The sequence below is a fragment of the Schistocerca piceifrons genome, chromosome 2 (assembly GCF_021461385.2).
Source record: "Schistocerca piceifrons isolate TAMUIC-IGC-003096 chromosome 2, iqSchPice1.1, whole genome shotgun sequence".
Lineage (NCBI taxonomy): Eukaryota > Metazoa > Arthropoda > Insecta > Orthoptera > Acrididae > Schistocerca > Schistocerca piceifrons.
Window position 1 is genome coordinate 769,699,079 of NC_060139.1, and position 26,647 is coordinate 769,725,725.

The window sequence follows — 26,647 nt, forward strand, 5'->3', positions numbered from 1 at the left end:
AGGATCGTAAGTTTGTATAGTTCATACAAATATCTGACAGAGAAACTCTTTGAAAGAAATGTAGTAATATTCTAAGGAAACTCAGTTGGGTAAAATAAGAATGCCATTATTCACAAAGGAGTGCCAATAATTCTGCTCCTTCCATTGCTTACCCTGCACAGGGAGCATGGGAGTAAGATGAGAGGGCTTCAGATCACGTACAGGTAAACTTTCCCTTGCTCCAATGTGCAGAAAGTGTAGACAAAGTGGCTAATACTGCTCCAAACAATTATACACCAAGCACTGTGGCACTATTTGCTAAGTATATACTAGGGGCATTTGAAAAGTCCGTGCAAAAATAAAAACTACTTACGTGTTTGAGATAAACCTTTTTTATTTTTCGACAGTCTCCTTTCAGACTTATACACTTTATCCAACACTGTTCTGATTTGTTGATCCTTTCCAAATAATAGGAATTGTCCAAGTCTGCAAAATAGCTATTAGTTGCTGCAATCACCTCCTCGTGTGAATAAAATCTTTGTCCTGCCAGCCATTTGTTCAAATTGGGGAACAAATAGTAGTCTGAGGGAGCCAAGTCTGGAGAACAGGGGGCATGTGAAACGAGTTGGAATCCTATTTCCATTAATTTTGCGACCACAACTGCTGAGGTGTGTGCTGGTGCATTGTCGTGAAGGAAAAGGACTTTTTTGCGGTCCAATTGCCGTCGTTTTTTAGCAGCTCGGTTTTCAAAAGATCCAATAACGATGCATAATATGCACCTGTAATAGTTTTACCCTTTTCCAGATAGTCGATGAGGATTATCCCTTGCAAATCCCCAAAGACAGTCGCCATGACCTTTCCGGCTGAAGGAATGGTCTTCGCCTTTTTTGGTGCAGATTCTCCCTTGGTAACCCATTGTTTAGATTGTTGTTTGGTCTCAGGAGTATAGTAATGTATCCACGTTTCACCCACAGTGACAAAATTACACTTAAAAGTCATGCGGATTCTTCCTGAACAGCTGCAAACAATCCTTCCTACACTTCACACGATTCCATTTTTGGTCAAGCGTGAGCAATCGCAGAACCCATCTTGCAGATAGCTTTCTCATGTTCAAATGTTTATGCAAAATATTATGTACCCATTCGAGATACCCACAGCACTAGCAATCTCACGCACCTTAACTGTTCTGTCATCCATCACCATATCATGGATTTTATCAATGATTTCTGAAGTCGTAACCTCCACACAGGCGTCCAAAATGTTCAGCATCACTTGTGCCCATATGACCACGCCGAAAATTTTGAAACCACTTATACACTGTTCTAATCAAAGTTGCAGAATCACCGTAATGTTTATGAAGCCTCTCTTTAGTGTCCTGAGGCGTTTTGCCTTTCATAAAGTAATATTTAATCACAACACAAAGAAATCGACCAATATGGCTGAAACTTAGTGTGCGTTCTTTCCAAAGATGACCTCGATACGTGCCGTTGGTGCCATCTCTCCGACTTTGCACGGACTTTTCAAACGCCCCTCGTATGTGAATACAGATGTTTTAGCAGCCTGACAGAACTACCTCACACAGTGCATAACGATTTCCCTTTCCGTCAGCATTTTGTCACCATAACTAAAAATCATAAATAACATATATTAGCTATGGGACTGAAAAATGTCTTCTTGCAAGAGAAAGAGATAAGAAAATACATTTCTGTAAAAGAATCTTAATGCTGCTTCATTACTTCAAAACTTAAATCTTTCATAAAGATTTCTTACCATGACATCTTTACAAACTTTCATGGATAAAGCACATAAATGAAACTGGTGCTGTCTTATATGACCTTTGAGTGATCTATGTAAAAAATTACAAAATTTTATTGGTATATCTCAAAAGCCCCTTACATGTCTTCTATATGATTGCAATTTCATTCACTGTTATATTTTTAAAGTGTGCCAGAAAGAATGTAACATTCACTAACGATGCAAGAATTCTGGTAATAACCAGACAGGGACAACATTTGATTCATATGAAACAAGGGGACCCACTGGATGATATTTCAAACCTCAAAACCTTCAAAACTCAAACCTCCAAAACTCAAGAAATATTAATGGACATATGCTGTTCGAAACAACTACAATGCAGTTTCATGTACAGCCCAGTTTGCTAATGTGGATAACAAAAGCAATCATACTTTGCAAATACTTGCTAGATAACTCAGCAGGTAATACAGTAGAACTTAGAACATTTGTTCTGCAAAATTCAGCAGTAATAATGTCCGCAGGAACTACAGAATTCTGAACTATGTCGTATCATATCAGAAGAGCTGCCCCTTACAAGGGCAAAAACTAGGAAAAAAGTCATGAGTACTTCATTTCCATAAGCTGTGAGCTGCTGATAAGCAGTCATGAAGATCAAACAATAAAGCACAATGAAGAACTGTTATAACAGCAGTGCCCCCCCTTTTTTTTTACTGAAGAGGTTTGCATAATTTAACACCCCCCCCCCCCCCCAATTCTCTCTCTCTCTCTCTCTCTCTCTCTCTCTCTCTCTCTCTCTCTCTGTGTGTGTGTGTGTGTGTGTGTGTGTGTGTGTGTGTGTGTGTGTGTGTTTGGGAGAGAGCACTTTTCTTTTTGCAGCAAGGAGTTGCGAGAGAACCTAAAGAGAACATAAAGGACTTTCAAGGAAAAAGACGGGGTACGAATGACGAAATGATCGTATGGCATTGTTGGCCGGGAGGCCCCATGCGGGGATGTTCACCCGCCGTATTGCAAAGTAAAGTATAGTAACACTAATAAACAGCAATCCATGAACACAAAAATACGTAAATAAACATAAGAAGTGGAGACCTTGGTGTTCTAGGGCCTGTGTATCACAAATGGAACATTAATGGAAAAAATAAAAATAAATCACTCACAGATTGGTTTTCACTGCCACGTAATGCTTTTGAACATGATGTAGGTTGTTGCCCACTAGATTCTGTGATTGTTGGCGACCATTCAGAAAGCTCACTAAACTGAGGTAGCAATGGAAATTTTGCATGTGTCAGACCCATCCAGGCGACTTCTTTTAGTGCCTAATTACCATGGGTGAGCGCTGGGTTTATCACTGTGACCCCGAGACACAGGAGCAAAGTAAACAGTGGAAAAAATGTCCATTGATCTCCACCAAAATGGTGAAGAGCCTACCATGATCGAATAAGGTGATGCTAAGGGACTGCTGTGGTGTGGTGTAAACAGATTATGCTCATAAGGAGAGAATCTTTACAGGAGAATACAAGCAAAATCTCAACGTGTTTGTGGGAGGCTGCCAAGGCAAAGCACTGTGGGATGCTAGCTGCCCAGCAGGATGTTTTTGTCCCACAACACGGCCCCAGCTCATACAGTACAGGACCAGCCAACAAGCTGCTTCTTTGGGCTACCAAATTTTGCTTTACTTCCCGTATTCCCCTGACATGGCACCTAGTGACTTCCTTCTCTTGCCTCAGATGAGTAAACAACTCCATGACAGGTATTTCCAGAATGGCAACAAGATGTTTTTTGTGGTGGAATGTATCCTGAACAGACAAAATGCAGGTTTCTACTATCAGTTTCCTCCAAGTAATTCATCATTGAAAAAAGTATGTAACATTGAATGGTGAATATATAAAAGAAGGACAAACACTTTCACCAACTTTCATGGTCACAGCTTGATATATTTTTCCCCAAAGTCACAATCAAAACTTTATAAACCTTACCCCTCATATGAGCACACTAAGCATCAGATCACATTTGTAACTGAATTCAGGACTTCCTTACAGATAGAACTCAACACTCCATTATCAACAGAACACTTTCGGTAGATGTAATGATAAATGCAGGAGTATCAAAAATAGTGTTATAGGGCTGTTAATGTTTACAGTTTGAAACAGAGCAAGCTGGAATCTCCCATCTGCTCTTGTTGTATTCCTGTTAGTAATAATTATTTTTTCATTTATGAAATTTTCAGTTTATATACATTTCCTAGATAATATACTTGCAGGTGCACAAAAATTTCGAAACCTTAACCTCTTCACGCCATATATTCATTACTCAAACATTATTTTCAATGTGTCAATTTCAATAGTGCATCTAGACTTACAGAAAACATTATTAATCAAAAGATATGAATTACTGAACTTTTTACTACAGTATGATTGCAATTTTCATGTGAGCTAATGTGTATTTATGGACATAGTAACACCATCATTATAGAGATTGGCAATCAGACTTTTCCGTAGCTTTCTCAATTTCTTTGAAACTCATTAATTTACAAGTTCATTAATATTAAAGTTTGTGAGGAGCTACATTTTCCAATGCAGATTTTGCCTCTGTGTTTGTTATATTCTGACCTTTGACCTGGATATTATGCACAAGGTGACATACTTCACTAACTGATTAATCCATTAATTAAAATTTTTGCATAATTTACAGTAATTACCAAATGCATAAAATGGTTTCATAAACTTGTTTTTAATTTCCTAAACCACCACCCCAAATTCTCAGTGGAGGTCCAGTTACCACTTGTGCAACAGTTATGCGAGATCCAGAGAAACTGAGGCTAGTACGGGTTGTGTTAAGTAGACTCTCAAGTTCATGCCTAAACAACAGACAGTAGTTCACGGTTATGATTTGTTTACTGTGTTAATGTCTTCATGTACTAAATACATTTCCAAGCTTTATTATCCGTTATCATGCAACTTAATGTGTCCACAACTGAGTAATTCATTACCAACATAAGAATGTCCACCTGTATAAACCTTAGTGAACGTGCACTGCAATTGTATTTGCCATTGTGATGCTGTGTCATAGGGGAATGTGAGTGTTTAACTGTGAACAGCTACTTGATGAGAAACCGAATCCTGTCATCCTAGTGTTTTCAGTGATGATCGATGAAGAAAAATGTAGTGTAATCTGGAAATCTGTGTAGTGCACATCTTTTGCACAATTCCTGGGTGTCGGTTTACACCTATTGTTCAAGACTTTGATCATAGAGACACCAAGGTCTTTATCGACACTGCAGGTACACACCGTAGCAAGTTATATTAATGATGTAGTGAAAATGTTGGAGGTTCTGTGATGATGTTCACAAATGATACTGTTGTCGGAAGGAAGGTTGAAATGGCAGTACTAGATGACTGTAGGAAAATGCACAAATATCTACAAAGGATTGATAAGCAGAGCATGGACTGGGAGAAATAAATGTAATGTAATAAGCACAAATAGGGAATAGATCAACTACTTTTTGATTGCGCCACTGGCAACAAATCACTGGAAACAAAAATTATCATCAAATTCTGCGTGTTATCATATGGAATGATCTGAAGTATAACGAACACGTAATGCAAATGATAGGAATTCACTGAAGCACTCATGTTTGCCCAAAAATTATAATTGTTCAGGTTTAATTTTAGAATTCAGACTTAAACAAATGCAGTGTGGTCTTTCTTTAATTTTTATGTCTTAAAACTACTCAACTGTTTGTCATTTATTTTGTTGCCTTTAAAAGATTATTAAACATACATACACACTTAATATTTTTAAAGCTGTCTTCTCCTTGTCCTGGAAATTGATGAAGTCAACCCAAACAAATACTGCTCATCAAGTGTTTCATGAACACACCATAAAGCTTTATTTATCACATCGAAAAAAGTTAATTACATAACTTTTTGTTCCAGAATTCCAGTCCAAGCTGCCAGAGATGGCAGACACATGGGCACAAGGTGTGCTTGCTTGTGTGTATGAATGATGCATGTGTTTCTCTTTTGCTAAGGAAGACTGTGGGCGAAACCTTTATGGAAGTGTCTTAATTGTGCCTGTCTTTGTGGTATGTAGCAATACATATTTTCATATACTGTTGAGCTTTCTACCAGGAGTTTCCATTGTTTAATGTCTATCCATCAGAGATTTGCAAATGCAGTAAAATGCACTATACTCTTAATGAATTCAGGGCATATATGTTACTATTTCCCACCAGAGACATTGTTGCGGTCTCCAGTCCAGAGACCGGTTTGATGCAGCTCTCCATGCTACTCTATCCTGTGCAAGCTTCTTCATCTCTACTGCTACCTGCATCCTACTGAATCTACTTAGTGTCTTCATCTCTTGGTCTCCCCGTATGACTTTTACCCTCCACGCTTCACTCCGATACTAAATTGGTGATCCCTTGATGCCTCAAAATGTGTCCTACCAACTGATCCCTTCTTATAGTCAGGCTGTGCCACAAATTCCTCTTCTCCCCGATTCTACTCAGTACCTTCTCATTAGTTATGGGACATACCCATCTAATGTTCAGCATTTTTTTGTAGCACCACATTTCAAAAGCTTCTATTCTCTTCTTGTCTAAACTATTTATTGTCCATGTTTCACTCCTATACATGGCTACACTCCATACAAATACTTTCACAAAAGACTTTCTCACACTTAAATCTATACTCGATGTTAACAAATTTCTCTTCCTCAGAAACACTTTTCCTGCCATTGCCAGTCTGCATTTTATATGCTCCCTACTTTGACCATCATCAGTTATTTTGCTCCACAAATAGTAAAACTCATCTACTACTTTAAGTGTCTCATTTCCTAATCTAATTCCCTCAGCATCACCTGAATTAATTCAACTACATTCCATTACCCTCATTTTGCTTTTGTTGATGATCATCTTATATGCTCCTTTCAATACACTGTCCATTCTGTTCAACTGCTCTTCCAAGTCCTTCGCTGTCTCTGGTAGAATAACAATGTCGTAGGCAAAACTCTAATTTTTTATTTCTTCTACACGGGTTTAAATTTCTACTCCAAATTTTTCTTTGTTTCCTTTACTGCTTGCTCAATACACAAACTGAATAACATCGAGGATAGGCTATAACTCTGTCTCATTCCCTTTTCAAGCACTGCTTCCCTTTTGTGTCCCTCAACTCTCATAACTGCAATCTGGTTTCTGTACATTTCTATGGAATCCAAACTGATCTTCCCCGAGGTCAGCTTCTACTAGTTTTTCTATTCATCTGCAAAGAATTCGTGTTAGTATTTTGCAGTCATGACTTATTAAACTGATAGTTCGGTAATTTTCACACCTGTTGACACCTGCTTTCTTTGGGATTGGAATTATTATACTCTTCTTGAAGTTTGAGGGTATTTCACCTGTCTCATACATCTTGCTCACCAGATGGTGGAGTTCTGTCATGGCTGGCTCTGCCAAGGTTATTAGTAGTTCTAATGAAATGTTGTCTGCTCCCGGACCCTTGTTTCGAGTTAGGTCTTTCAATGCTCTGTCAAATTCTTCATTTGGTATCATATCTCCCATGTCACCTTCATCTAAGTCCTCTTCCATTTCCATAATACTGTCGTCAAGTACATCCTCCCTTTTACTCCTTCCACCTTTCTCCTTTTCCTTCTTTGTTTATATGCTGGTTTTCCATCTGAGCTCTTGATATTCACACCACTGCTTCTCTTTTCTTCAAATGTCTGTTTAAATTTTCCTGTAGGTGAATGTATCTTTCCCCTAATGATATATGCTTCTAAATCCTTAGATCTGTCATCTGGCCATTCCTACTAAGTCATTTTTCATTTCCTGTAAGTCTCATTTTTAGATGTTTGTATTCACTTTCGACTGCATCATTTACTGCATTTTTTATATTTTCTCCTTTCAACAATTAAATTTTAAATGTCTCGTGTTACCCAATGGTTTCTACTAGCCTTCGTCTTTTTTACCTTCACTATTTCATCTCTCCAAGCTACCCATTCTTCTTCAACTGTATTCCTTTCCCCTGTTGTTGCCAATCGTTCCCCAATGCTCCTCTGAAACTCTCTACAACCTCTGGTTCTTTCAGTTTATCCAGGTCCCATCTCCTTAAATTCCTACCTTTTCGCAGTTTCTTCAGTTTTAATCTACAGTTCATAACCAATAGATTGTGGTCGGAGTCCACATCTGCCACTGGAAATTTCTTACAATTTAAAACTTGGTTCCTAATCCTATGTCTTACCATTAAATATCTGAAACCTTCCAGTGTCTCCAGGCCTCTTCCACATATGCAACCCTTCTTTCATGATTCTTAAACCAAGTGTTAGCTATGATTAGGTTTTGCTCTGTGCAAAATTCTGCCAGGCAGCTTCCTCTTTCAAATCTTACCCATATTCCATATTCACCTACAACTTTTCCTTCTCTTCCTTTCCCTACAACCTAATTCCCCCATGACTATTAAATTTTCGTCTCCCTTCACTATCTGAGTAATTTTTTTTATCGATCGTATGTTTTTTCCAATCTCTTCATCATCTGTCACATTAAGCAGTTAATTATCATGACTGGTGTTGACTGGGCTGAAGATTCCACTGAATGTGCAGAACTATTTGCAACACTACATGTTAAGTGTACTGCTTAGTCAGGTAACGTGCATTTCCTGCAGATAATGGCAACTTTTTATATGACTTTTTATCTCATACTTCCACCATTCCTGAAACTCTTAAGTTGCAAATGTCAACTTACTTGGTACAAAAGTGTGGCAACTGTTCGAGTAGGTCAGATTCCCTCATTACATAACCAAGTAATGCTAAGTGAAAACCATTTTTATGCTATAATGAAACCACCAGTGTCACTTTCTGGTATCAATAGCTACTACTACCACTTATTTCTTTATCACTAATTTCACTAATATTAGGCGTTAAAATGACCTAAACAGGTATGCTTTCCTCAAATGATATCCACTGTTCCTCATTGTCCTTACATAAATAATTACCTACACTGTAACGAAGTTGCAGTAATGGTTTTACATCAGTATCTGTGTATTGCCTAATCTATGTACACTATACTGTATCTGAAAGGATGTGGCAAATTTCAGCTATAGAAAAGCTCTAATCATCTCTCAAACAATTTGAGAAAATAATACATACATGTGCACACGAATTTATGCTCTCTGATAAAACAAAACCACCACAGGTTACACAGAGAATCTTTCAGCTTCTCTTCATGCAATTTCATTATAGGAAGCACTCACTGAACAAAATAATTCGTGAACAATGAGTAAAGATGTTTTTAAACAGGGTAGGAAGTCTGAAAACTACACAAACTCTGCTGTAGAGTGAAATATCACTCCAGAACTCTTATTTGCCTCATTGTCGCTATCAGCACTGTGCATCTCAGCTAGCTGTGGCAGAATGCAGGACAAAGATGACAGGGCAAGAGCAGCATGGAAAGTCTCTAACAAATCTTTAAAGCTGTGTATCTCACAAAGTGAGGCACCTCGCAGTGGGACCAACTTTTTGAAACCAGCTTTAAGGTTATGTAGGTTAAATCCCAGGTATTGCTCACTGCAGCCATTCACCCTGGTGGACCCTAGTTTACGACTAACTGATGAAAAAAAAAATTTGGAATTTTGTGTGATAATAGTGTTAATAATGTTTTTAAACATAGTCTGATTGTATGGTGTAATGGAGGATACTAGATTCACATGTAGGTTGTGGGTTCAAATCTCGTTAGTCACAGGTGAGGGTTCCCCCCCCCCCCCCCCCCCCCCCCCCCCCCCAAACCAGAATTACTCTGATCATCATTTTTATTCAATTAATTAATTTAAACGTATTTTTTTTATTTCCATTTCCTTGTCACATAATTTTAATCATACTATCAACTTCATTTGCTTATTCGTATCAGTCTTTTTCCAATTCATGTCTTTGTACAGTGTTTTTATTTAAGATATGTATTTATTTTGATTTAATTTCTTTTGTCATCCCATTTCTTCATCCACATTGTTGTGTTCATAATATTATTCCTCATTTTGCTTGTATTTAATTTTACTCATAAACCCTTCTTTCATTTAAATCTTTCTATTTGCGTTATTCTGTCCACAGTCCACAGATATTTTGTCCAAAGTGCAGTAGGTATTTAGGTTATGTTTAAAACGTCTGATGATTACCGTGCAGAAAAAAATTGCCCATCAGGTAACAAAAACTACATTTTTCACATCACTCCAGTCAACGTAAATAGATTATTTCATCTTTTGTTTTTTAACTGATAGATTGGAATTTTCAAACAATTGAAAATAATAATAGATAAATGTAATCAAATTCATATTCATAAAAATTCCCATTGGAAAAGAATTATGTAAAGAAAAAATGAAACAAACTAAAAAGTTCATACGGTGATTAAAATGATGTGACAAAGAAATGGAAACAAAAAATTACATTTAAACCAATTAATTGAATAAAAATAATGATGAACAGCATTTCAATAAATATTTAAAAATAAAAATACGTACTGCACCTGACGGGAATCAAACCCCCAACCACCCCTGCATACGAAATAATTATCCTCTTCACTACACCACATAATCAATCTAATAACACCACTTTTTTAATGCTACTGTGATATCATGCAAAATTTTCTCGTCAATTACACACAAGCAATGGCCCAGCAGGGTGAACAGATGCATGGCGTCATACCTGGGACCTCAACATACATCACCATATACTTCATTTCAAAAAGTCGATCCCGTTGCTGGGGAACTCTTCTTGTCAGTTATGACACATCACACGAAAGTGGCCATATTATGCCACAGAAATTCTCTATAGATCTATAATCACCTGGCATGACACCCGAATATTACCAACATAACACACACTGGAAACAGCAGATCAAATAGACCTCTTGTAAGCGCAATCAGTTTTTAAATGACCTCTCATAAAGCATCTTATATTGATAAGATGAGTTGCATTCATTATATGATGTCCATATTTGACATTTTAGTCTAGGCAATTAAGAATATGAGTACAGACTGAGCATTATACATGAAATAAAGGCTACCCCATCATCAGATCAGCTATTACCTCCACCATGTTTATAAAAATGTCCGAAAACAATGTATCTCAGACTCAGCTTTTATATCCATCATAAGGAATTCCCTGTAAAGACATCCAAGAAAATATCTTACTTCTATACTGCACCAACTTTAAGCTATAACACACATACCACAACATAAAAGCAAGCACAAATATTTAAAAAAAGAAATAAAAACAAATTCTTCCGTTACTAAACAAATACGGACATCACATCCTGTTACACGAGCCCAACAAAAATGATAAGGGGAACATTTTATTACAGGTATTACAATGGCAAAGAAAGACCAAGCATTTCAGAACAAGAACAGAATACGTGTAGCATCTTTTAACATCGAACTTCTTAAAACAAAAAAAAACGATAGTACAACTTACCTTTTGGTATTAAAAAGGTTAACTACAAAAACATAAAAATAAAATTTACTGCCATTTAAACATAAAACCAAATAATATATATCTGATCTGTACCTGAGCAAACATGCCATTTCATTATTATGTTACATATAAGTCATCTATTTTCTTCCTGGTGTGTAAAACATCTTCTCCCTGATATTTCAAACACTTGAAAACAGACAGGTATCCTCCCCCTGAAAAATGTGTAAGGTGGAGGGTAGAGTACCACACAGTGCACCTCTTTATACAAGGGCAAAGCATTCTTACTCACCAAAAAAACTTCAGGAATAATTAATAACAAACTCAGCCATTTTATGCTTAGCAGAAGTAATGTGCACTACTATTATACAATAAAAGTATCACTTTCCTTACAGTTTTCATTGCTAACTAATTGTAACATGAAATACAATGAGGTATAAATAAATTATGCAATTGTTCTCAGAGGTACAACCCACAAAACTTCCGAAATCGTTTTTATTCTACAATCATTGTAGCATAACCCATTTAACATGCACAATGTTGTCTATAGGTGTCAGAATTTATGTTTTGTAGCAAGTGCATGTAGACAAGATACTCTTAGTTATGTGTCAGTGATCTGAAGATAGTGCACATCAAAATGCATTATAAGGTGGTAATAACACACTCCTGGAAATGGAAAAAAGAACACATTGACACCGGTGTGTCAGACCCACCATACTTGCTCCGGGACACTGCGAGAGGGCTGTACAAGCAATGATCACACACACGGCACAGCGGACACACCAGGAACCGCGGTGTTGGCCATCGAATGGTGCTAGCTGCGCAGCATTTGTGCACCGCCGCCAGTTTGCCGTGGCATACGGAGCTCCATCGCAGTCTTTAACACTGGTAGCATACCGCGACAGCGTGGACGTGAACCGAATGTGCAGTTGACGGACTTTGAGCGAGGGTGTATAGCGGGCATGCGGGAGGCCGGGTGGACGTACCGCCGAACTGCTCAACACGTGGTGCGGGAGGTCTCCACAGTACATCGATGTTGTCGCCAGTGGTCGGCGGAAGGTGCACGTGCCCGTCAACCTGGGACCGGACCGCAGCGACGCACGGATGCACGCCAAGACCGTAGGATCCTACGCAGTGCCGTAGGGGGACCGCACCGCCACTTCCCAGCAAATTAGGGACACTGTTGCTCCTGGCGTATCGGCGAGGACCATTCGCAACCGTCTCCATGAAGCTGGGCTACGGTCCCGCACACCGTTAGGCCGTCTTCCGCTCACGCCCCAACATCGTGCAGCCCGCCTCCAGTGGTGTTGCGACAGGCGTGAATGGAGGGACGAATGGAGACGTGTCGTCTTCAGCGATGAGAGTCGCTTCTGCCTTGGTGCCAATGATGGTCGTATGCGTGTTCGGCGCCGTGCAGGTGAGCGCCACAATCAGGACTGCATACGACCGAGGCACACAGGGCCAACACCCGGCATCATGGTGTGGGGAGCGATCTCCTACACTGGCCGTACACCACTGGTGATCGTCGAGGGGACACTGAATATGCACGGTACATCCAAACCGTCATCGAACCCATCGTTCTACCATTCCTAGACCGGCAAGGGAACTTGCTGTTCCAACAGGACAATGCACGTCCGCATGTATCCCGTGCCACCCAACGTGCTCTAGAAGGTGTAAGTCAACTACCCTGGCCAGCAAGATCTCCGGATCTGTCCCCCATTGAGCATGTTTGGGACTGGATGAAGCGTCATCTCACGCGGTCTGCACGTCCAGCACGAACGCTGCCAACTGAGGCGCCAGGTGGAAATGGCATGGCAAGCCGTTCCACAGGACTACATCCAGCATCTCTACGATCGTCTCCATGGGGAAGAATAGCAGCCTGCATTGCTGCGAAAGGTGGATATACACTGTACTAGTGCCGACATTGTGCATGCTCTGTTGCCTGTGTCTATGTGCCTGTGGTTCTGTCAGTGTGATCATGTGATGTATCTGACCCCAGGAATGTGTCAATAAAGTTTCCCCTTCCTGGGTCAATGAATTCACGGTGTTCTTATTTCAATTTCCAGGAGTGTATATATACAATACAAATACAAGATTACTTTGGGTGATTAAAATAGTCACAAATCTCCCAAAGGTCTTCATGTCACAGCTACTCAAGTATATTTAATTCTTGATAACACAACTGATAAAAAAACATAAATGAGACATGGTGACTTTTTTTGGCTTACTGGATACATTTGTGAAACAAACGTGTGACAAAATAGTAAAAATGTATGAAGGTAGCATACACAGACTATGAGATCACCACTATCCAGCAGCACTTTCAAATTGGAATTCTAATCAATACAGATGACCCACCGTTAAAATAAATTTTTCACATATGATGCCAATAATGGAGAATGTGCAGTAATGGTAACATACAGCAGGACAGTAATATGTGAAAATCTATACTTTCACTTGTTGGCTACTTGTGAAAGTTCTCGTTCTACACCCAAATCAGAATAATGAAGCGACTGATGTCTAACTGTTCACAGTGCTGCTACTATAGCAACGCCCGAATCACAGAATGTAATTGCCACTACTCCTGTTCTGTTCACCATTGTAAAATTTCTCTGCTATTGCAGGTAGTGACTACTGCAGACAATGCTCACAACCAGTAAAGAAAACAGCTGTGGTCCGTCTTGTTGTGGGCTTTGCTTTGCTTGTGCAGCCAGTTTATTTTGCACAACAGAATGTTTCGGAAAGTTCAACAATTTGCTCATGTTTTACGTTGTCAGACATGTGAGCTTATGTACTCCATGAGGGAGTATTTCGAAAGGGGAGAGAGAGAGAGAGGGGGGGGGGGGGGGAGAGAGAGAGAGAGAGAGAGAGAGAGAGAGAGGAGAGAGAGAGAGAGAGAGAGAGAGAGAGAGAGAGAGAATCGTGTAACACTATTGCCCCTAACAAAGTTTATAAGGATAAATAGCTAGTTCCACCTACCCACTACACAGACTTAGCAACAATTTCCTAGAAAGGACACCACTTTAACACATGATGTGAAACTAACTTCAGATCTACAGCACTAATATCTATAAAAAAATATTTTACAAAATGTGAACATCAACTATAACGTAAAGCAACTATGTAGATAATTATCATTATTTAATCATCACTCCCAACTCACTATGGACAAATTAGATTAAACTGAAAAAAGAGTACATCCTAGCAATACTAGCAATATCAGTTTCAAAACTCCAAATGATGGTTTCTTAAGGTAAATATTAAAGTGATCGAAGACACGCCATTGATTTTGTTCAGCAAGTTGACATAATTTATGACAATGAAACAGATGTAAAAACAAAAGAACATTCTGATCATATAGGTGGGCACACCACCCAGCAGAAAGATGAAAAAAAGGCACAAGGACCAAAAATTCATAAATAACAGTGGTGACTAACACTGACATATGGGAAAGTGATGTGTGTCCCTTAAAAGAAGGATTTAAATAAAATCCAAAGACCAGAAAGGAGACGCCTGGAAAAGTCAAATGATCAGTACCCTGAGATACAAACAGAATTATACTTATTGAAACTGTTACAAAAATATGATAACATAGGAAGAAATTGAAAGAACCAAAACTGATATGAGAATAAAACCTAACTACTACAGGAATACAGACCTAGAGAATAAAGAGATGTTGGAAAACCTCTGAAAGGTGGAAACAGCACTCAGAGTGAAACCAGAGCAGGAATTTTGCCTATGCTGTGAACTGAAGAAGAAACTATAACACAATTGAAGAAAAATCAATCATTTTCTACTCGGTGAATGAACTATAACACAAACGGAAAAAAAGGTCAGTCATTTCCTTCTCAGTGACTGCACAAACCTTATTCTATTATCCTGAAATGAAGTTTTAAGACACACAAAAATTAACAAATGCAAGGAAAGAAAATACATTTGGAGAACTACACAAACTTATTTAATAAGGTTGCTATCTTACATGGATTATTTTTCACTGGCATAATTTCAACACTTCAGTTTTACATCTTTCCGTAATGTCTGTAAATACAAGATGGATTGAAAATTTGTACATTCAACATTTAGGTGCATTTTGGGGAAATTTCTGGCACTGTTTCTCGTTTAAGGCTATTGCATGCGTACTAAGGTAGTTTCAATACCAGCAAAATTATAGCTAAGGAGTTGATCTTAACGTTATGAAACTTGATCACAGAAGTGGGACAGCTCCAACCAGTCTCCAGCAGCTCCTGAGATATTTAGCATGAAATCTGTAAATTCTTCCAGTAGCACAAAACAATTGTTGAGACTGAACAGAGTTAAAATATCAGGACTTAAGAAATTTCTTTTAAATTTAGAATTTTACACTTTCGGTGTGCATCTCACACACAAAAAAATGTAAACATTATCAGAATTCACAGCAGCTCTATTACACATGGGTATAGGATGGTAATAGCAAGTGAAGGAGGTGGAGGGTGGTTGTTGTGGCAGTGTAATACCTGCCTAGTTCGTGAAATATTATCAGAATTTGTGTGGCATAAATATGAAGAAAAACAACAGAAGAAGATAATGGTGGCAGGAAAATGTATGAAGACAGCAGCAAAAGTGCACAGAAAGCAGTGAAAGTGCACAGAGAGAAGACAGCAACAAAATGGTGTAGAACTTGCTGGTACAAACTTACTGTTTTCTGCAAGAAATGGTCCCTGATGATACACACAAGCTTCTTCAGGTGAACACAATTGCCAAAATAGATCTTTTCTTAAATATTATTGTATGTTTTAAAGTCAAGTTAGAATTTTGTGTTTCTCTTCCATTACTCAATCTTTCATGATACATCAGGAAGTCCACTGCTCTGTGAGAGTTTGTCATAGAAAAACTAAACTAAACTACAAGATCAGGCCTGAATGCCATGCAACCTTGACTTGCCACCATGTCAACCTCCACCAAGTGGCACTGTAGATGCAGTATGTAGGGGCATGGGATTAGCACACCACTCTCCCGGCCATTATCGGCTTTTCAGATCTTGGAGCCATTACTTCTCATCCAAGTAACTCTTCAATTTGCATCATGAAGTTGAATTCACCCTGTTCCAGTACTCCCACCAAGGAAGGAAAGTCCATGACAGCAAAGGAATTGAATCTGGGTCCTCGACATGCAACTCAGATGTGCTACCTCTTGGATATGGAGGCAGACTAAGTTTTTATACTACAGGTATACTTTCATGAAACAACTAATAAAATCCCAACCTAACTGCAGTTTTCAGTAGTACAGTATAACCCCACTTTCACGTTCCCAGTATTACAGTTTTCCTGCTGTTCATGACTTCTTTATCGCTCCTGTCCGATTTCCTATGCCCATAATGTTATTTCCAGTTATTACCCACATTGTTATATCTATTATTTTACAGGTATCGTGTGTCCGCCTGCTTAGCTGAGTGGTAATGTGTTTGCCTACAGCGCAATCGGCAGGTTGGAGATTTTTTCAACTTATGGACCAAGTGTTATCGTCATCACCATCATTTCATGATCTCAGACACGCAAGTCCCCCAATGTGGCATCACCTGAACAAGTATCATTTTATGAGTACATAGCATATAAACCGCCAGTGACTGCAACAATTTTCTTCGTATCATCTATACTTTCTAATACAGGAACTGCTTTCAAATAGCCAAAACGTTCTAGAATAAATACAATGTCCATAAATAAAATGCTGCACTGTACAATGTACTTGTGGTGACAAGTCACAATTCCTTATGTCCACGCCCGTGGCCTCTGGCCTTCCGAGGAACTCCACAGTCCTGGGTTCATGGATAAACCACAAAAATCTGGTGCATTACACCACACACAAATAGACCCAGCTTGCAGGCAGATTGGTGAGACTGGATCCAACCGGCAGACCTGCACGTTAGTGGGAAACAAAAGGGCTTCAGATCGGCAGGCCCGATCCATTAGAGATACATGCAGAAATGGCCCGCAGCTTTGGTCTATCGTTGAAGTCCACTCGTGTGGCCAGTTATTCATGTGTCACAGACACCATGTTGATGAAATGAGACTGCAGTGATCAATCCATGCAACAAGTAACTTGCACCACGAATACTCTGAATCAATACTAATGAATGTAGGTACCAATTCACCATAAATATGATCACTGAGCTGCAGACAGGCAACATAGGAAAGACATTCACACTCTCACAACTAAATTTTTGGCCATAGTCTTTGTCAGAAAACGAGAGCACACACATATTCACACAATCACTCAGACACAACTCATGCACACACGAAGGCTGTCTCCGGCCGCTGCGTCAACAGTCTCTGAGAATCAGATCCAAACAAACCACTCTTCATGCCTCCCTGCCTCTCATTGCCTGATGTTAGGCTAGTGGCAAGAAGTGATGGCAGCACTGACTGCTAGCTGAGGGGAATGATAGGAAATGGAGAAGCAGTAAGAATGAAGGAGTTGGGAAGCAGTGCACGTACTCAGCTGCGCCCAGATAGCAACGATGCACGACATCTCCGTAAATAAATCATTTCATCTACTGAGACATAAATGAGATTTTTCCAGCATTTTTTTTTAAATTTCCCTGATTCCCCTGACAAGTCTGAAATTCCCCGATTTCCACACCTTATGGCAACCCTGGTTATGCAAATGTTTGTAGTTTAAATGCAGTGCCAGTTACATTTTTTTTTTCCTCCTGAGCAAAAGTGTTTCAAGATTTTATTTCATTGTCAAGTGCAGTATTTACGGATATATTTTTTTATGATGTTACACAAACTAACAATTTGTTAGCTTGTTTGTGTAATTTTCTACATAACTGAGAACACACAGTACCTGGTAATCTCAAAACAACGACTACAGTGCAAGAAACGCATACCAACACACATGCAAATACCATACAAAATACTTATGTATGTATTTGCCCTTGTCAACACTGAAAACTTAACTAAACAAGTTGTGATAAAATCCTTCTATCCACATATTTAGTGACCCAAAAGCAGGTCACAAAGTGAGTAATTTATCTGAGGAGACAAGAACTTACAAAAATACATTTAGCATTCAAACGTGGAAAAAAACAAATCATTCTGTCATTCATACTGTTTCTGGTTATTCCATCCTATGTAAAGCTTGATGCTTTTGTAATGCTTTGTTTTTAATTTTCAGTTTGTGTTTAATCTCACAGCTTTTCTTTCCACTTCAGACTATTTCCCATTCTATCTTGCAGTATATTTGTAAACAACTTTAAGTAACACCTCAAACTTTGCTGCTAATGAATGTTATTTCATACTGATGTACTGCATTTATCACTAATTTCTGCAATTTTCAAATATGCAAGTAATGAAATATGTTCCACATTGATGTGTGATATGTTAAATAAGGGTTTTTTTGGTAAAATGGAAGTACAAAATTTAATATTAGTAATACTTAGGATACAAGAGGAGACTTTGAATACCAGACTAGACATAAAACAATTCCAACAGGGATGGCTCGACACAAAACACAACTGAATCCACTGCTGAATTTCTAGCCATCAGAAGTTTAAGGCAGGAGGTAAGAGAAGTCTAGAAATATTTAAAAAATGCTTACTTTTGATGTCTCTATTAATTCAAACTCTCTGTACCTTAAGTTTTGGTTCTGCAGAATTTTTTTTTTTTTTTTTTTTGCTAGCTTTGTCAACATTGCATTTTGAAATATATCTGGTACCTTTCCTATTCTATTAGTGAGTGAACACATTTAAAAATTCCAAAAGTTGGAACAAACTCCTATTTTCTTCTATTATGTCATTTTGTTCAGTAATTCCTGTTTCAAAAAGTGATAATTAGATATTTTACATTGTCTGTCTTGTCAGAATGTTCCCAAATTGCCTTTCAGAGATAATTTAGTGTATATATTATATGGTTGATAGTAATAAAAAGGTGATCATTGTTAATGTGCTCAGAAACATGAAAAAATTACAATAGACAGATCTGCCCACCTTGCTTTTCACATGCAGCTAGGAGTATATAATCCCTTTTCTGGGATATGGCGAGTTGAGCAAAAAAACTATTTATTTCCTGCTACTTTCAGCATTCTAAAACCTGAGATGTACTAAATTACTGTAACTGATATTCAAGTTAGAAATACACATTATACTTACGTTGACTTAAGACGTTAGCAATTTTACAAGGCACATGGCAAAGGGGACAGGCAAGCAATTGCAGATAAGAAACTGGAAACAAGCCAGGTCATTCACCAGTCCAAGCTAATCACAAAGAGAAGGAAAATAAGGTGCAGACTGAGAAACCCAGAAACACAATTTCACCAATCTATAAGCATAGAGCACAAGAAGAAAAGGTGGCTGAGGCTTATCCACCACATACCACGGAAGGTGTGCACTGGAAACCGCTGCTTATTACTCTTGTGAGACCTTCCACTTGTGTCATCCTTGCTGCTCACTTCTGTCATGAAACAGAGCATAGCATTAGTTCTCTCAGTAATTTTACAGAATGTAAGCTTGAGACTGTTCACACAGAAGTTCCAGTGGACAGCAGGATCAAAGGAACCTAGAAACTGTGACAGTTTAGTGTATCATTTAGCTGAAGATAATACCAGAAGACTGGAGACAGAAATAAAAATATTCTGTGCATTCCGTAACACTGACATGTGTAAAAATTTTCTTTACAACTGCACATAACAATTTGCTTTGCACACAAACATTCATGCATGACCACAAGAAAAGTATCATATGTAAATTGTAATCTCAAAGAAATAAGAGCGAAGTATAGGAGGTCAGAGGAAATAATTTAAGCACAGAACAGCTAGCTGGCTTGCTAGCTAGCACTCTCTCTCTCTCTCTCTCTCTCTCTCTCTCTCTCTCTCTCTCTCTCTCTCTCTCTCTCTCTCACACACACACACACACACACACACACACACACACACGCAACCAGACAAAAGGGGAGAAAAACATACATCACTAACACATTGTATCAGTAAGAAGTAGCAAAAACAGTCGTGCAATGTGATAATACTGCATGGTAAAAAACAATTGTTGACATGAAGGTTCTGATCTGTAATCATTTGGAAGTATAAATTTCTTCAATACTTAACAGGATAAAACAAGAAAGAAGTGAAAAAATCATAGTAAAGAATTACTGTGCCATCTACATCATGCTGCCACTAACTCAGTTTATAATTCTTTGGGTCTTTTGTTTAACTTTAATAGAAAGCATTATAATTCCTACTGCAAATACCAGACTTTATGTTCCCTGTAATTCTACACACACACACACACACACACACACACACACACACACACACACACACTCTCTGCAGCCAGAACATTATGACCACCTACCTCACTCACAGCCAATACGCCCACCTTTGGCACAGATAACTCTGGTGAGACATAATGGCCCGGAAGCAATGAGCCTTGGTAGATCACTGGAGGGAGCTGGCACTGCATCTGCACTCACAAGTCACCTAACTCCCATAAATTCTGGGGAGGGGGCTGATGAGCTCTGACACCACATCCAATAACGTCCCACATGTGTTCGATCAGATTCAGATCTGGTCAGCTGGGGGATCAGCAGTTGAATTGAACTTGCCACTTAGTTATTCGAACCCATCCATTACGCTCCTGGCATTGGAACATGGTGCATTATCTTGTTAAAAAATGCCACTCCCATCAGAAAACAATCATCAAGAGGGGATGCATGTAGTCTGCAACCAGTGTACAATACCCCTTGGCCATCATGATTCCTTGCATGAGCTCCACTGGACCCATGGATGCCCACGTGAATGTTCCCCAGTGCATAATGGAGCCACCGTCAGCTTGTCTCTGTTCCACAGTACAGGTGTCAAGGAGCTGTTCCCCTAGAAGACAATGGTTTCGCGCCCTACCAGCATGATGAAGATGGTAACAGAATTCATCAGACCCTGCAAGATTCTGCCACTGTGCCAATGTCCAATGCTGATGGTCACATACCCATTTCCGTTGTAGTTGCCGATGTTGTGGTGTTAACATTGGCACTTCCAGGGTTCGTCGGCAGTGGACGGCCATCGTTTGGAGTGTTCGGTGCAATGTGTGTTCACGCACACTTTTTCTCAGTCCGGCATAAAAGTCTGATGTTAGTTCTGCCACAGTTCGCTGCCTGTCCTGTTTTACCACCTAATCCCATTATGTCTGGACATGGTTTCACCTTGGTTTCACTACGTTTTTAAGATGCTCACCACAGCACTCCTCTAACACCTGACAAATCGTGCAGTTTCCGAAATGCTCATGGCAAGCCTACGGGCCCTCACAATCGGCTCTCAGCCAAATACGCCTTCCCCATTCCACACATGGATAGCACACTCACTCATACTAGATGCACCATGCGTGTGTCTGACTAGCAGTCATTCCTTGCCAGGTGACACTGCTGTCGCCTGGATGGGTCTATATAGATCGGTGGACATAATGTTCTGCTGACAAGTTCAAAACTCACCATATAGCAGAGATGCTGAATCGCAGATGGGCACAACAAGTTAAAAGCTTTCGGCCATTAAGGCCTTCATCAACAACACACACACACACACACACACACACACACACACACACACACACACACGCGCGCGCGCGCGATTGCAGTCTCAGGCAACTGAAACCACACTGCCTACATTCCATCCTAGATTTTCCAATGTTTAGCAGAGATGCTGAATCGCAGATGGGCACAACAAGTTAAAAGCTTTCGGCCATTAAGGCCTTCATCAACAACACACACACACACACACACACACACACACACACACACACGCGAGATTGCAGTCTCAGGCAACTGAAACCACACTGCCTACATTCCATCCTAGATTTTCCAATGTTTGATAAGTTCAAAACTATCATCCAATAAATGCACATTTCCCATAAACCCAAAACTACTATCTGATTACTCCACATTTGCTATTCTATAATGGTCCAATAAATCCTGACAAATTGCTTCCTGTCCTTAAATCCATTTCTATACATATGGTTGAGGGACCTTGGTTGTTCAATACAAAGTGTCAAATCAAAACACCTTCAGCTGTCTAAATTTCCAGTTATTTTATTTGTGCAACCAGTTTCAGTGCTACATTATGCCATCTTCAGGCCCCCTGACCGGCGTGTAGGAAGGAATCCACCTCTGGACCAGTCATGATAGGGAACAGTGTTCAAAGACTGGTGTCCGCAAGTTTGTTCCTCAGAAAGTGATTCCTTTAATCATCACTTGCTGACGATCGAAGGGATCACGGTGTTAAGAAGAAATCTGCGGAAACCAGTCAATGAATGCTGGACCGTATTTTAACTGGACCAGTGGTGTGATCCTTCCTACATGTTGGTCATGCGGTCTGAAGATGGCGTACTGTAGTGCTGAAACCAGTTGCACAAATAAAATACTGGAAATTTAGACAGCTGAAGGTGTTTTGATTCGACCATTTATATTGCTTCCACATGCTGCAGCCTTAACAGAGGTAGATACATTCCGGGAATGTCACACACTCACACAAAGTATTTTAGTCATGTTTGCAAGTGCAGTTTCCCAGTATCTTCACACGTGCCTTTTACAGCACTGCCAGCAATGCATTTTAAGTTACTGTGGTCCATCCTGTACTCCCTATGAGGGAGGGATGGCTAAGCATTTGATGAATACTACAGATTCACAAATCAAGGATAACTACATGTTCATACACTTTCAGAGATAGAATAGCTTCCCTGCATCGCACACACAGTCACACTAAATACAAACTGAGATGTCTTCTAATATCAGTAAACTTTTATGCCTTAATAAGAAATAAATGAACAATAAAGGGTAAGTCTAAGAATTCACAAGTGGCTGAATAATGTATATACTTGACTGTTTCTTTTCAGCCTTACCCATTAACTTTTGTCCTAAACTACAAAACTTTGCAGTGTATTTAGAAATGCGCACATCAATAAGAGCAATGTGAAAAGTGACTTGCTTAGCAATGGAAAGGTTACACTCACACTGATCGTATTAAAAATACTTCAAATGAATGCAAACAGGAACAGTTCAATCACTAACTTGTCATTGTTGGAGACAGTTTAGGTTATAAACAACACCTGTACTTGGTGGTCTCCTCCATAATGTTCCTATACCATGGATTTCAATCTTAGAACTGCTTAACAACAAAAAAACTAAAAATATCCTTTTTTCCATACCATATCCTACAGAAAGAAACTGATTTTAATATGTAATAATAACCACACATCGATCACTATCACTGCAATAATTCAAGGGGAACTACATTGTCCTTGAAGATTATAAGCCTTTGTTCTATTTTTGAGATCACATCCAACTGGTGACAACACTTCATAACAGCCATCCAGATGGTAGACAGCACCATATTGCAAAAATATATTGGACCACCACTGCATACGATCTCCTTCACAATCCAATGTAACTTCAATATGCTTTCCCTCACCACTGTAATACCTCCAAAGGGAATGTTGTCGTGATGCATTAAACTTCCTTTTCCAACCCACCAACAGACACCCACACATCTTAACTTAATTTAGTCATAGTACAGCCCAACTGGCACAGCAGTGAGATGAAAATTTTACAAAAAATGGAAAATATATGGAAGGCAGGAGGGGAGACTGTATACATAGCTGATACGCTCTGCTTTTAAGACAGAAAGCATATTTTGTAACAAAACTTTTCTCTCTGTTTGAACAACCATAAACCACAAGCTCAATTTAGGTACATGGATTAAATTTCATCTTTTCCTCCAATACATTTCCACGCTGCAACTGTTATATGATTTGTTATTAACAAGACAATCACATTCATCATGATACAGGTCTCCTAAATAATCACAAAACGTGAACTTGAAGGTAGTTCCTCCAAAAAACAATGAACAATTCCTTACCCCTTCATCAAATTGAGAAAGTTCTGTCGCAAAGACACTCTCTCTCACTAGAACCCCCTTGCCACCCTCTCTCCCCCCTCTTTCTGGTTTTTAATGTTTCAGTGCACCACATTTATGCGAGTATGAGACGACCCTCATTGTACGATGACCCCCACTTTTTTCATGAGGCTCCTTTAGAAAAAATTTTTTTTAACATATTCAGACTAAAAAAATTGCAAACTGTTTTACTCACAAAGTATCCACCTAAAAGTTAGCATTATAACTATACTAAATTTATGCCATTTATTGGTTGTCTTCATTTTGATAAATGGTTTACATTAATTAACAGACTTTTTCTTTTTTACATTTTTGCTTACTGACCCTCTTGTCTATCTTGTCACTATTTTTAATTCTTCTCCTGTTTGTCATCATCATCATCATCATCATCATCATCCTAATGGTACAGCTGGGAAATTCTTATCTACATCGGAACAAATATTTGGCTGTTTCTCACAAATATGTTGTGATTTCTGAGATTGTGGTTACCATGGGACCGCAGAACACAGCTGTTTTTATCTGAATACATATCGGTTTTCGCTTCAATACTGATGTGAGAATGTTACAATGTCATCACTTGCTTCGAAAACATATCTTCTGCCCGACGCTCTCTCATTGGCAGCGCAGAATTAGCAGCTAACGCACCAGCTTTCTTTCCCATCATAGTTACGGTGAACGTCAAACCGCTGCAGCACGAAACATGTCACTGAGTCCTACCTAGATTTTTACCGTCCCATGCAGAAATGAATAGTGTTGTTGTTGTGGTCTTCAGTCTGGAGACTGGTTTAATGCAGCCCCTCATGCTACTCTATCCTGTGCAAGATGCTTCATCTCCAAGTAATTACTGCAACCCACATCCTTCTGAATCTGCTTAGCGTATTCATCTCTTGGTCTTCCTCTACGATTTTCACCCTCCACACTGCCCTCCAATACTAAATTGGTGATCCCTTGATGCCTCGGAATGTGTCCTACCAACTGATCCCTTCTTCTAGTCAAGTTGTGCCACAGATTCCTCTTCTCCCCAAATCTATTCAGTACCTCCTTAATAGTTACGTGATTTACCGATCTTAACTTCAGTATTCTTCTGTGGCACCACATTTTGAAAGCTTCTACTCTCTTCTAGTCTCTTCTAGTTTTAACTATTTATCAGCCATGTTTCACTTTCATACATGGCTACAATCCATGCAATTACCTTCACAAAAGACTTTCTGACACTTAAATCCATACTCAACGTAAACAAATTTCTCTTCTTCAGAAATGCTTTCTTTGACTGAGCCAGTCTATATTTTCTATCCTCTCTACTTCGACCATCATCAGTTATTTTGCTCCTCAAATAGCAAAACTCACCTACTACTTGAAGTGTCTCACTTTCTAATCTAATTCCCTCAGCACCTGATTTAATTCAACTACATTCCATTGTCCTCATTTTACTTTGGTTGATGTTCATCTTATATCCTCCTTTCAATACTCTGTCCATTCTGTTCAACTGCTCTTCCAGGTCCTTCGCTGTCTCTGACATTACACTGTCATCGGCAAACCTCAAACTTTTTATTTCTTCTCCATGGATTTTAATTCATACTCCGAATTTTTCTTTTGTTTCCTTCACTGCTTGCTCAATATACAGATTGAATAACATCAGTGAGAAGCTACAACCCTGTCTCATTCCCTTTCATATCCAGGGACTGGGGGGTTTGTGTTCTTGTCGTCGTCGTCGTCATCATCATCTGTGACAGTGGCTTACCGGGACTTCGTAAAAACTGGGACTTCGTAAAAACCGGGACTTCGTAAAAACCGGGACTTCGTAAAAACCGGGACTTCGTAAAAACCGGGACTTCGTAAAAACCGGGACTTCGTAAAAACCGGGACTTCGTAAAAACCGGGACTTCGTAAAAACCGGGACTTCGTAAAAACCGGGACTTCGTACGGGCGCTGATAACCAGGCAGTTGAACGCCCTACAAAACCACAACCACCACCACCACCACCACCACCACCACTCTTTTATGACCCTCAATTCATATAACTGCCATCTGGTTTCTGTACAAATTATAAGTCATGACTTAGTAAACTGATAGTTCGGTAATTTTCACACCTGCTGACACCTGTTTTCTATGGGATAGGAATTATTACACTCTTCTTGAATTTTGAGGGTATTTCACATTTCACCTGTCTCATACATCTTGCTGTCATGGCTGGCTCTGCCAAGGCTATTGGTAGTTCTAACGAAATGTCTACTCCTAGACCCTTGTTTCAAGTTAGGTCTTTCACTGCTCTGTCAAATTCTTCATGCAGTATCATCACTCTCATGTCACCTTCATCTAAGTTCCATTCCATTTCCATAATATTGCTGTTTAGCACATCTTCCTTTTACTCCTTCCACCTTTCTGCTTTTCTATCTTCATTTATGACTGGTTTTCCATCTGAGCTCTTGATATTCACACTACTGCTTCTCTTTTCTCGAAAGGTCTGTTTAACTTTCCTGTAGGTGGCATCTATCTTTCCCCTAATGATATATGCTTCTAAATCCTTACATCTGTCCTCTGGCCATTCCTGCTTAGT

At 39.2% G+C, this 26,647-nt stretch overlaps 1 protein-coding gene across 3 annotated transcripts in view; it reads right to left on the reverse strand.

Moving 5' to 3' along the window:
• The window catches only part of LOC124775057 (solute carrier family 66 member 2), a 64,399-nt gene that overhangs the window by 17,031 nt on the left and 20,721 nt on the right, over positions 1-26,647 (reverse strand). Inside the window, exon 4 of one of the 3 annotated variants that reach the window (XM_047249849.1) lies at positions 19,533-19,607. The exons of 1 other annotated variant lie outside the window; for it this stretch is intronic. In XM_047249849.1, coding sequence (XP_047105805.1) covers positions 19,533-19,607 — 75 coding nt within the window. Of the gene's footprint in view, positions 1-19,532; positions 19,611-26,647 lie in introns of all 3 variants that reach the window. One more of the 3 variants, XM_047249848.1, reaches the window with a different exon arrangement.